Source organism: Neoarius graeffei, chromosome 2, assembly GCF_027579695.1.
Source record: "Neoarius graeffei isolate fNeoGra1 chromosome 2, fNeoGra1.pri, whole genome shotgun sequence".
NCBI lineage: Eukaryota > Metazoa > Chordata > Actinopteri > Siluriformes > Ariidae > Neoarius > Neoarius graeffei.
In genome coordinates, this window is record NC_083570.1 from 69,487,889 (window position 1) to 69,500,816 (window position 12,928).

Below are 12,928 nucleotides of genomic sequence, written 5' to 3' on the forward strand. Positions count from 1 at the left end.
GCCATTGCTCGTTATGCTAATATTATTAGGTAGGCTGTCCAGCGCTGGATTTACATACTTTGCAGTTTAATGTTTGATACATTTTAGAATGTTAAACTCGTCGCGTCTGTGCTCAGTGCTTTCCTAAATTGTCGGCCGCAAGAAGCCCTCGCATGAATGCGCGGTTTTTTTTTCGTCGTTCGCATGCTGAAAAATTTGCTCGCAAATGCGAGTGAAACGTGCGCACTGTAGAGGCCTGCACTCAGCCAGCAAGTAAGAGAAGCGCTCTATGTTTCGGGGGGCATGGCATGCTGAATTCCTGCAGTGGACACGTGATGTAAAACACGGGGTCATTCTGTGTTTGGTTTGTAAATCGAATTCAGATTCCTTCACTGTTGGTCGGTCCAAGATTCTTCTCGACTCTGTTCAATTGTAAGTCAAGTTGTGTGTTGAAGTAAAGGCTAAAGGGAGTCCTGATACCTCTTTTGAATAATTCCCTGCTAAAATATCCTTAAGTAAGCTCAAACTAAAGAGGTTTATTTTAGTCTGATGGTGCACAGGGCGCCCAAAATCAAGTCTCTCTTCTCAGACGCTGGAGTGGAGCCCAAATGTTATATGTAATGGAGAGGCCTAGCTGTATCTGTCTAAATATTTGCATTGTGCCAGTTTGGTTGGTATAAACCTGTATCAAGTCCACTTTGACAAGTCAGTAACTAAGAAAAAATGCAGACTAAGTGAAGAATATTTATTTGACTTGATTTTTCAAGGAAAAAAGTAGAGAATATTTTTCAGAACCCAGGGGGATCCCTGGGAAACTATATTTGGAAAGTTGTTGAAATCGCTTGAAAATTCCGCCTTTTGTAGGGATCCAATCCATCACATAAATGGATACAGGGTGTTTCAAAAAATTTGATATTTCACAATCTAATAACTTTGCTGATTCTTGTTCAATTGACCTCAAATTTTAACAGTATGTTTGGAAACGGGTCAAAACTTATCTTTTAATGTTTTTTGTTTTTATTTTTTTTAGGTGTAGAAATGCCATTCACTGGAAAAGAAAAGGCGTTGTGTGTGTTAGTATGCTCGAACAAGACTGTGCAACGTGCATTTATGAGAGAATTCTCTGAAAATGCACTGTTGCCAGAAAAGACTGTTACCAAAGACATGCTGCAGCGTGTTTGGCAGGAGCTGGACTAACGACTTGACGTGTGTCTCAGGCGGCGCGCATATTGAATTTGTGAAATCATTCATGGAATCCACATGCGTTTGAATTTCTCATTCAAATTTTGAGGAATAAATCTTCTATTGCTCAATATTAAGCCTGTCCAGTTTCATTTGCCTAGACCAGGGGTTTTCAAAGTGGGAGAGTCAGCCCCCCCTCAGAGAGCAAATAAACAACAGCACCCCCCCCCCCTGCAATTTTTGTTGTTGCTATACTTAATGTTCCATTTGTATTTTAAAAAAAAATGGTTGTTGTACACTTTTTTTTTTCTTTTACACATTTTAAACATCTGTGCTTTTTGAAAACATCTTTTTTTTTTACACATTTAAAACACATGAGCTTTTATTAAAACTTTTTTTTTTTTACACATTTTAAACATCTCTGCTTTTTTTTTTTTAAACATCTTGTTTTACACATTTTAAACATCTCATAGCATCGTTAGCTAGCACCTCTTGGCAGACAACACACTGTGGCAGTGGAGCATCTTCAGATCCAGTCCATGAAAATCCAAACTTTAAATAATCGTGGTCATACTTCCTTCTTTTTTTGCTTGGCCCAGACTCTGTCTCCTCACTCACTGTAGCTTTAGGTACTAAAAATCGATCCATTTTGTCTCTGGCAAAGGCTAGCTGAAGTTCGCTAAATGTCCGCAATAGTAACTTATTCTGGTTTATTTTCCCTCACGTTGCGCCCCCCCTGAAGAACTCTGGTGCCCCCTAGGGGAGGCGCGCCCCACACTTTGAAAAGCCCTGGCCTAGACTAATGTAGTTTCTGGGATACTTACATCTCAAATAATAATTCTTTTGACCCCCCCCCCCCCCCCCCCCCCCCCCCCCGGATTATCTCAATTTTGATTTTGGTTCTAGTCCGTTAACACTCAGATGTAGAATGTTTTCCATGAGATGACGATGGACGCGTACTTGGCTTGGACGCCATATTAGATTGCTGCCCATCACTTGGAAACCGGAAATGAACCAGGAGGCAAAAAGTCGCGTAATTTCAAGCAAAGAATACGAGAATGTTTCTGGAATTTGACTGATGGTGTGCATTATTTTTTCAAATGACGCACACTTGAGCCCAAATATAGTCTGTCAACTAAGAAGAACAATGCTTGCTCTATGTAATACCAGTTTGTACATCACCTACTTGCCTATATGTGGACAGATATATTTGAGATTCCTTGACAAGAGTTTTGAGTCAAGCGTGTAATGATTCAGACTTGCAGTTTTCACATTGCAGAAATGGCAGCAAAAATAGCTGGTCTTATTTTTCTTGCTACATTAGTTTTGTACTTTCGGTGAAAAACTAAAGAGACAAACTTCAGGTACTAAATGTGTTTTGGCCGATCAACAACCTTTTGAGATACAGTGAAGTTTGATGTTAAAAGTAACCTTAAATTTTATACTCAACTCCTGCTTAACACTTTACATTTGGCATACACATCCATCCATCCATCCATCCTTCTTCATTCTGGACTTATTTTGTAAAATAGGGCAAATAATTATGGTGCATCACACACAGTAACTATAGGCATATAAACAATGAAGAAACTTATTATTATTATTATTATTATTATGACTGCTAGACATTGGAGATGGCCGTGATCCAGTATCCAATAAATGCTAGATTGTATATCACAGGGGTCAAAAGAATGAATCCAATACTGTCACAGATCTTGCCTGAAATATCACAAACTTGCTTGTAGCACAGTGTAACACAAAGCAACTCAAAGTAGGTTATGCAATAATAACAGAAGCCACCCAAATTACCATTTGTCCATCCTGATATCGAAATATTCATTTGTCTGTTTTTTGAGCAGTATTTGAGTGAGTAAAATAATTTTAGACAGCCATCTTAAGTGCTTCAAATAAAAAACAATAATTGTAAAGGTTAATATCAGGTTTTGTTTTTGGCAGAGTACTCAAGGTTTCAGTATTGGTATAGAAAAATGGTATCCAGTCAATTTGACTAGACATTTCCTACTTCATATTGCTGTATTTGTTTTTGCTGTTTTTTTGTGAATGTTCCTAGCTCTCTATCGGTCATTCAGTTACTTCACTATCTCTCAAGACTTGTATAAGTCTTTCAGTGTACAACCCCGATTCCAAAAAAGTTGGGACAAAGTACAAGTTGTAAATAAAAATGGAATGCAATGATGTGGAAGTTTCAAAATTCCATATTTTATTCAGAATAGAACATAGATGACATATCAAATGTTTAAACTGAGAAAATGTATCATTTAAAGAGAAAAATTAGATGATTTTAAATTTCATGACAACACCACATCTCAAAGTTGGGACAAGGCCATGTTTACCACTGTGAGACATCCCCTTTTCTCTTTACAACAGTCTGTAAACGTCTGGGGACTGAGGAGACAAGTTGCTCAAGTTTAGGGATAGGAATGTTAACCCATTCTTGTCTAATGTAGGATTCTAGTTGCTCAACCGTCTTAGGTCTTTTTTGTCGTATCTTCCGTTTTATGATGTGCCAAATGTTTTCTATGGGTGAAAGATCTGGACTGCAGGCTGGCCAGTTCAGTACCCGGACCCTTCTTCTATGCAGGCATGATGCTGTAATTGATGCAGTATGTGGTTTGGCATTGTCATGTTGGAAAATGCAAGGTCTTCCCTGAAAGAGACATCGTCTGGATGGGAGCACATGTTGCTCTAGAACCTGGATATACCTTTCAGCATTGATGGTGTCTTTCCAGATGTGTAAGCTGCCCATGCCACACGCACTAATGCAACCCCATACCATCAGAGATGCAGGCTTCTGAACTGAGCGCTGATAACAACTTGGGTCGTCCTTCTCCTCTTTAGTCCGAATGACACGGCGTCCCTGATTTCCATAAAGAACTTCAAATTTTGATTCGTCTGACCACAGAACAGTTTTCCACTTTGCCACAGTCCATTTTAAATGAGCCTTGGCCCAGAGAAGACGTCTGTGCTTCTGGATCATGTTTAGATACGGCTTCTTCTTTGAACTATAGAGTTTTAGCTGGCAACGGCGGATGGCACGGTGAATTGTGTTCACAGATGATGTTCTCTGGAAATATTCCTGAGCCCATTTTGTGATTTCCAATACAGAAGCATGCCTGTATGTGATGCAGTGCCGTCTAAGCACCCGAAAATCACGGGCACCCAGTATGGTTTTCCGGCCTTGACCCTTACGCACAGAGATTCTTCCAGATTCTCTGAATCTTTTGATGATATTATGCACTGTAGATGATGATATGTTCAAACTCTTTGTAATTTTACACTGTCGAACTCCTTTCTGATATTGCTCCACTATTTGTCGGCGCAGAATTAGGGGGATTGGTGATCCTCTTCCCATCTTTACTTCTGAGAGCCGCTGCCACTCCAAGATGCTCTTTTTATACCCAGTCATGTTAATGACCTATTGCCAATTGACCTAATGAGTTGCAATTTGGTCCTCCAGCTGTTCCTTTTTTGTACCTTTAACTTTTCCAGCCTCTTATTGCCCCTGTCCCAACTTTTTTGAGATGTGTTGCTGTCATGAAATTTCAAATGAGCCAATATTTGGCATGAAATTTCAAAATGTCTCACTTTCGACATTTGATATGTTGTCTATGTTCTATTGTGAATACAATATCAGTTTTTGAGATTTGTAAATTATTGCATTCCGTTTTTATTTACAATTTGTACTTTGTCCCAACTTTTTTGGAATCGGGGTTGTAAAAATCAATATTTTAATGTCTGGAACAAGATTAGAAGGCTTAGAATTGATTTGTCTTCCCTCTCACACCAGTACATTACACCTGTAAACAGTTCTGTTTGTGCTCCCAACCTGGAAGTTCACTTGAGTTTTCAGAAATATCAAAGTGGGCAAATGGGGAATAAAGTTTTTTGTCCTATAGTGCATGGCTAGCATTGGGCAGTGCTGTGTGTTATTTAATTAAGCATAAACACTGATAATACGATAACAGTTTGACCCCCAGATGAAGAAATTTGGGGAATTTAATGCTTTGTAATGTCCTCACAGGGAGAATGACAGAGTTGTGATGGTTAACTCCGTCTCCATGGATAATGTGGAACACGCGTATGCGGTGCAGCAGCTGCGGAAAAGTGGAAAGAACGCAAAGATAGTAAGTTTCAGTTCAATCTTGTGCACAAACACACACACAACATGGAAAACGTCAGGATGTTAGCTATCAGTTATGTCCTGAGATCGAGATGCTGACCTCCTCTTCTTCTCGGACCTGCCTGATCCATCCTGATGCCCTATGTCTGGCTGGAGTCTCCTCACGTTGCTCCTGTGGAGGACAGCCCCATATGGACAGTCGAAAGTCGCACTTGGAAGACGCTCTGGACACTTGCACTACTGCTTTTATGGCTGAGGACTACAGTTGACTTGCTAACTTTCGGACTGCAGTTGTCATGAACTCAAGTTTCCATCAATGAACAGTTTATAACTTTAACAAAATTGACTTCATGTTAAAACTGTTAATGTTATTATCATGCTATTTGTTATCACCCAAATGAGGATGGGTTCCCTTTTGAGTCTGGTTCCTCTTGAGGTTTCTTCATGTCGTCTGAAGGAGTTTTTCCTTGCCACTGTCGCCACAGGCTTGCTCATTGGGGATAGATTAGGGATAAAACTAGCTCATGTTTAAAGTCACTAAAATTCTGTAAAGCTGCTTTGTGACAATATCTATTGTTAAAAGCGCTATACAAATAAACTCAACTTGACTAGTTATTGACTGAGCATTGTTCCTGTCTTTCTTTCTCCCTCTCAGACCATCAGACGAAAGAGGAAGGTTCAGGTCCCAACAGGGCGTCGTGGAGAGCGAGAAACAATGTCTGAGCACGACGAAGATGATGACAGCTATGAAGACGAGATCTATGAAGTGCGGAGTGGGTACGGTGGGGGTGGTGCCACCGGCCGACGCAGTGCTAGAGGAGAGCGACAGGGCACAAGAAGGGAGCGGGACAGAGAGCGTAGCGCCTCCAGAGACAGGAGCCTGTCTCCACGCTCTGAGCGCCATTCTGTCACTTCTAACCTGGCTTCCCGTCCAGCCAAGGTCACGCTTGTCAAGTCTCGCAAGAATGAAGGTTAGTTTCACAATGTCAGCCTGGCCCCTTAGTTCCTCTTTGTTTGTATTTGGACTAAAATTAAGTGGTTTTGGCTTCTAATGTGTCTTTTATTACAGACTAACAAATAGGAATTGATAGATGAGCAAATGAATTTTACTAAATAAATATACTAACATGGCGCGCATTCCTGCTCTTCACTCTCATAAGCAGAATATGGCCTTCGCCTGGCCAGCCACATCTTTGTGAAGGACATCTCTCCTGAGAGCCTGGCTGCCCGGGACGGCAACATCCAGGAAGGTGATGTGGTGTTGAAGGTGAGCGAGCATGACTGCTAGAAATTAGCAGTGTGGTAAAATACAATTAGACAAGGATCGAGATGGCCAAGTTAAGAGCGCATGACCTATTCATTTTCATTAGGTCTTCTGATGGCGTATTCACACCTATGTTGTTTGGTCCGGACCAAACGACCAAACAAACCAAATTTCCCTTGGTCCGGACCTTTTGGGTTGGTCTGAATACAAACCACCGAACTCTGGTCCGGACCAAACAAGCGAACCGAGACCGAGCTGCAAGGTCGGACTCGGTCCGGACCAAAGGAACCCTGGTGCAGATCTTTTGGAGGTGTGAAAGCAGACCGGACCTAATCCGACAGTTTTGCTTTTTTGTACCTCGGGAGCTTCCGTCGTTTGTCGAGCATTATGGGAAACCGAGTCTTGGCACTCCACCGCAAAGTGCAAACACTGTTTCGGTTGTCAAGGGAACCTTACAACAGTCGTTCAGTCATTCAGACCAGTGGTAGGCTAGACTACAGAGTACAAAACATGAGTAGGGGGCAAACGTGGGCCGAGGAAGAAACGCGTACCCTTGTGGATAAATGGGCAGATGTCCACACATCTGAGCTTTTGGAGAGAACACACAAAAATGCCGACGCGTTTGCTGTATTCAGTGAGAAAATGAAGGAGAAGGGGTTCACGCGCTCCCCAGAACAATGTCGGCTAAAAGTGAAGAAACTCCGTCAGACCTACATTAAAATCAGGGACATTCTTTCAAAAAGTGGCGGTACTAGCGACGCAAAAAAGAAATTCATCTATTGCGTGAAGAGCCAGAACTGTCACAACATGATGTGCGCTCATCAGCGCTATCCTCTGTAGCCGCCTTGCCCTTTGAAGTCGTCGTTGATAAATTACTTGTACAACAGCATAGTAATCGCACAATTGTGAAAACAGTAAAAACTGGAAAAAACATATAGCTTTGATGACATTAAAAAGAATAACAGCACGGAAAGCCTCCATGACTACTTTTGAACTTAACGCTTTGTGCGCGTGTCGTCTCTGACCAATAGCTGAACGACCTCAGGGCGCGTGGCTTTGTTGACAGATTTTGGTCCGCTTACTAAAATGTACAGTGTGAAAGCGAACCGCACCAAAATGAAAAAATAAAAAAAACATTTGGTTCGGACCAAAGCAAGTGAACTATCGAACTATTCTGGTCTGAATACACCCTGAGATTAAGGATCCTTTTTTTTTTTTTTAAATACTTTTGCCTAATAGTTTTCTTCCTGTTTATTTTATTGTGTGCACCAACTTGGTATGCCTCATAATATTTGTAGGATGTCTTGTGAAGTTTACAAGTGAAAGAAAAACGTAAGAACTATTGAAGTACACCATGGTATAGCCTACAAAATGAAGCAGGTTGACTTGTGACCCCACGTTTTTAGAGCATCACATACGTGACGCTGGCTACGTCCACACCTAAATAAGTTTTAGTTTTAAAGCAGCATTTTAAAACTAAAACGATCTCTGTCCAGAGTGTTTTGGCTCCGTATTAGCGATAATCTCCAGCCATCCTAACATGCATGAAAATGCATGTCACATGACCATTCACATACACTGGGCATGCGCATGCCAGTATAAACAGCTGATGCAGTTTGTTTTCTTCCAGAAAAGGGTCATGTGACAGGAGCGTGACGAATCAGGGAAGGATGTGTCATGACAAAGACCCAATCAGGAAGCGAACATGGGTGTCTGTGTCGTCATTTCCAAACGTCTCTGTTTTTGCCCGTCTAAACTAAAACCCTACCCTGGAGTTTTCAACTAAAACAAGGCCGGCAGCTTTTCCAAAAGAGTAGTGTGGTCACCAGGTGTAAATGTAGCAGAAGTGATGCGTTTTAAAACTAAACATATTAATGTGGACATGGCCTGTGTTGAGTGTGTTTTTAGATTTTATGTAACAACATTTTATGTACCGAAAGAAAAAGGTTTCAAAAGTATATACAATCGGTTCTTCGAATGGGACAGAACACTATCTTTTTAAAATGTTAGAAATCTGTCGTTAAATAAAAATGGGACCTTGGGCTGCAATGTTTTTCTCACTGGGTTTCCAACAATTTTATTTATTTATTTTGCTACATAGTTTTATTGTATAGTTACTACATGATTGTATAAGAGCACCGTTATTTATAGTCTAAAGGACTTTTGGTTATCAACCTTTTAAGAAACTCAAAAGTGGGATTGTTTATTCTTAGTTTAGAACATGTTGTGTAATATTTAAATTATTCCTCACATTCTGGCAGCTCCAGTTTAATGTCTGCTCAGAGGGAAAAACTCTAGGTGCTGGAAAATGGCAAAACACAAAAATGATGTGGGCCATAAAGAGGGAGGTGTTTTTATGTGGTTGTCAATATTCGGGTATTAAGCCAGTATCTCACTGGGCTGTGACAGCCTGCGACTAGTTGGAGATAAAATATGCGAATTAGCGACAATTTTCACTTGGAATCACACTGAATTGATATTCGCATATTTTACCGCAATTGTTGTGTCTCCGGGCGGCACGGTGGTGTAGTGGTTAGTACTGTCGCCTCACAGCAAGAAGGTCCGGGTTCGAGCCCCGTGGCCGGCGAGGGCCTTTCTGTGTGGAGTTTGCATGTTTTCCCCGTGTCCGCGTGGGTTTCCTCCGGGTGCTCCGGTTTCCCCCACAGTCCAAAGACATGCAGGTTAGGTTAACTGGTGACTCTAAATTGACCGTAGGTGTGAATGCGAGTGTGAATGGTTGTCTGTGTCTATGTGTCAGCCCTGTGATGACCTGGCGACTTGTCCAGGGTGTACCCCGCCTTTCGCCCGTAGTCAGCTGGGATAGGCTCCAGCTTGCCTGCGACCCTGTAGAACAGGATAAAGCGGCTAGAGATGATGAGATATGTTGTGTCTCCGACTAGTCACAGGCTGTCACAGCCCGGCTTTCTCTCGGCAGGCAGGGAAGTAGAGGAAGCTTCACGGAAACTGACTTGAGAAGGGTTCGTGACGGCTTTGCGACACCAGCGACGCATTTGCGGCTATTTTGAGAGAAATTTTGTCACGCGAATTTTTTGAACATGTTCAAAATTTCAGCGACGAAGCAGCGACACTTTGCGACTCATGCGAGGAAATTGAGAAGCCCCACGAATGTTTCAAGACACTTTTGAAACTCTTTCGCGAATGATGTTCGCAATTTTTCGCAAGCTGTCGCAGCCCAGTGAGATACTACCCTTAACGTGCATATCCTGGACCAATTTTGGTTTTATTTATGAAGGTATGTCCCTTTACGCACTCATCCAGAAGGGTAATTTTGCACAAGGCCATCTGTCTACAGCAGAAAAAAAATAAAACAATACATGTCTGGAAAAATCCCAAGGGAGTCTGGAGCCAGATTCGTGACGTCACCTGCGGAAGCACCAGCAGGCTGCGCGAGCTTTGCACGGTTTCAGTGCACAGCCTGTGTAGACCAAGCGCTCCCATTTCTCTCTCATTGTCCGGCCTTTTGGGAAACGATGAGTGCTAATCCCATCAAGATTGGTGTTGCTACACCCTTCTACGATACATCTGTTAACCATTTTAATAATTATGCGATAACGTTGAAGGAATTTGCAGAAAACCACCAGGTCGTTTTCTCATAAACAAACCAGCGCTGACGTAGGATTCAGAGGGAGGCGTCCCGCACGCGACGTCACGAAAATCAATGTTTGACGGGAAATCCAAATGCCAAGTTTTTTCAGAGGCGGACCAATTCGCCTCAGATGGCTTGATTTCAACTGAATTTTTCTGGTATTGTGTAAGGTAAAAAAAAAATTGCACAAAATGTGACACACATTTGACCAAAGTTTAATATAAAATAGGAGAATTACATTGATCTTGCTCCTGAATTTACCCGTGATATGCACTTTAAGCACTAGAGATAACGTAGTGTGTGTTGTACGCCACAACCACTCTGAAACAAATGCAGCACAGGTACACAGGGAATAGCACATTTCTGTGCTTTCTTGTACTGATTAAGGAAACACAATGTTAAAAAAAAATCTCTTCTGATTTCCAAATAAACGTAATCAATCATTACCACTCTATCCCATAAAGCTTGGATTTTAACCAGTGCCAGAATGCATGCTGCTACTATATGTTTGCATTTTAAGTTTTGAAAACTAGCTCTAACCAGCTTGATTCAAATCGCTGACTATAAATGTGTGCCGCCTGCTTCGTTGGAGTTTGTGCAGTGTAAAAAGTCTCCTAACTATTTTTGTAACGTCTCCGCTTAGATAAATGGCACAGTGACTGAGAACCTCTCCCTGATAGACGCTAAGAAGTTGATTGAAAGGTCGAAGGGCAAGTTGAAGATGGTCGTGCAGAGAGACGAGAGAGCCACGCTGCTCAACATCCCTGATCTGGATGACAGTATCCCCTCAGCTAATGCTTCTGATAGAGATGGTAAGTATTGTCGTTTCTGATCAGTGTACGCATCATTTTTAGTTCTTGCATTTTTTTTTCCCCCTGCATTTAGTATGTGCATTGAATGAATGAGTGTTTTATCTGAAGAATATTCATTTGTATTATGTAATGTTTTTCCAGCGAAAGCTTATGTTTTGTGGTCTTTGGTGACAGATATTTCAGATATCCACTCAGTAGCGTCTGATCACTCGAACCGATCCCACGACAAGAAGAAGAGCAGTCGCTCTCGCTCCCCAGACCGACGCTCTGAGCCCTCGGACCATTCTAGACATTCCCCTCCCCAAATCAGCAATGGCAGGTCTGTGCTTGTGCTCTCACTATCGCTCTATCTCTCTTCAATTTCCAACTTTCCTGCTGCTGTTTTGTACCGCAGGAGGTTAATTGTTTTGTTTTTCAACACACATGTTAAAGTTTATCCTCTCTTTTTCCCCTTCATATGCATTTTAATTTATTAATATTTCAAATCAGAGCTACACGATTCTTGTTGCACGGAATTCGGCCAGTGTAAGTGAAACAAATGTGGTTTGAAAGCATCCCAACAGCTATGTAACACGATTTGACACAAGTGCTGCCAACTAACTTGGCTGTTTTCTCATCATTGTTTGGAGCACTGATGATATTGCATAGTCGTGTGTACTGAGCAAACTAACCTAACTCCTAAGTGATGGGCTGTTTTCTGTGTGTTGTAAATTTCTAGTAAAAATGTTAATCGCCGTGTTTGGTTTATCCATATATGGTCCTAAATAGGCACTTTTGGACCAGAGGAACCTTTCCATAGTTCAAAGAACTGTTGTAGGAAGTACCCCCTTTTGTGTGTCCGCACTTCAGAAACTGAGAATGATTGTAGTTTGTACTTCAGGGTAGGTACAACTCCCAGCATAAGAGGAACCATGAGTGATGCAAGTGTACAGTGATTGATCCAAATGTACAGTACCAGTAAAAAATTTTAGACACCCCTACTCCTTCATAGTTTTTTTTTTTTTTGTGTGTGTGTTTTGACGTTGTTCTACAATACAGAAAATAACTGAAGACATCAAAACTATGAAATAGCATATGGAACATTTTGTATGGAATTATGCGGTAAACAAAAAAAGTATTAATGTTTCATATTTTAGATTCTTCAGAGTAGCTATCGTTTACCTTGACGCTTTGTACACTATAGAGGATTTCGACGTGACGTCACAGGTCACGTGACACCCCGGTGTCCGCCATTTTGAAGGTCAAGCTAGCTAATGTCAACAACATAGTAGCTGGTATGTTACTGTAGCAATGTTTACGTTCAGTCATTTGGATGACTGTTAAAACCTTTCAGCCTCAAGTTTTTCCTTTACTGTATTTACTAGTTTACTGAGCTAGCGCGCTCGGGCAGGCTGGGAGCGAGCGCGCTAGCTCGGGCAGGCTGGGAGCGAGCGCGCTAGCTCGGGCAGGCTGGGAGCGAGCGCGCTAGCTTAGTAAACTAGTAAATACAGTAAAGGAAAAACTTGAGGCTGAAAGGTTTTAACAGTCATCCAAATGACTGAACGTAAACATTGCTACAGTAACATACCAGCTACTGTTGTTGACATTAGCTAGTGCTAACAGCTAGCTGCTAGTGCACTACTACAACTACACCGACCCTAATAATACAGTTCTTGGTCATTGCCTGGTAACAGCAAATTTTATAACGGGCCATGTCTCAACAGACTAAGAAGCTATTTCAATGACATTTAATAACATTTTGTTTATCCTGAGGACCGAAAGTAAATGAAAATGTGAACAAACCTTAGCTGTAATAAGATGGCGACCACCGGCTCCAGGGACGACCCGCTGATGTAGGCATGTTACCCAGCCTGGTTTTTAACGACATAGGTATACAGATCATGTGGGCCGAAGTCAGGTAAAGACGAGGGCTTCGTGTACTTCCGTACGTCAGTGAACAATCC

At 41.7% G+C, this 12,928-nt stretch overlaps 1 protein-coding gene across 15 annotated transcripts in view; it reads left to right on the top strand.

Moving 5' to 3' along the window:
* The window catches only part of tjp1b (tight junction protein 1b), a 139,806-nt gene that overhangs the window by 67,597 nt on the left and 59,281 nt on the right, over positions 1-12,928 (top strand). For 9 of the 15 annotated variants that reach the window (XM_060914810.1, XM_060914813.1, XM_060914808.1 and 6 more), the window contains exons 4-8: positions 5,204-5,306; positions 5,958-6,273; positions 6,463-6,569; positions 10,817-10,985; positions 11,160-11,304. In XM_060914810.1, coding sequence (XP_060770793.1) covers positions 5,204-5,306; positions 5,958-6,273; positions 6,463-6,569; positions 10,817-10,985; positions 11,160-11,304 — 840 coding nt within the window. The remainder of the gene's footprint in view (positions 1-5,203; positions 5,307-5,957; positions 6,274-6,462; positions 6,570-10,816; positions 10,986-11,159; positions 11,305-12,928) is intronic. The other 6 variants (XM_060914809.1, XM_060914807.1, XM_060914820.1 and 3 more) reach the window with 1 other exon arrangement.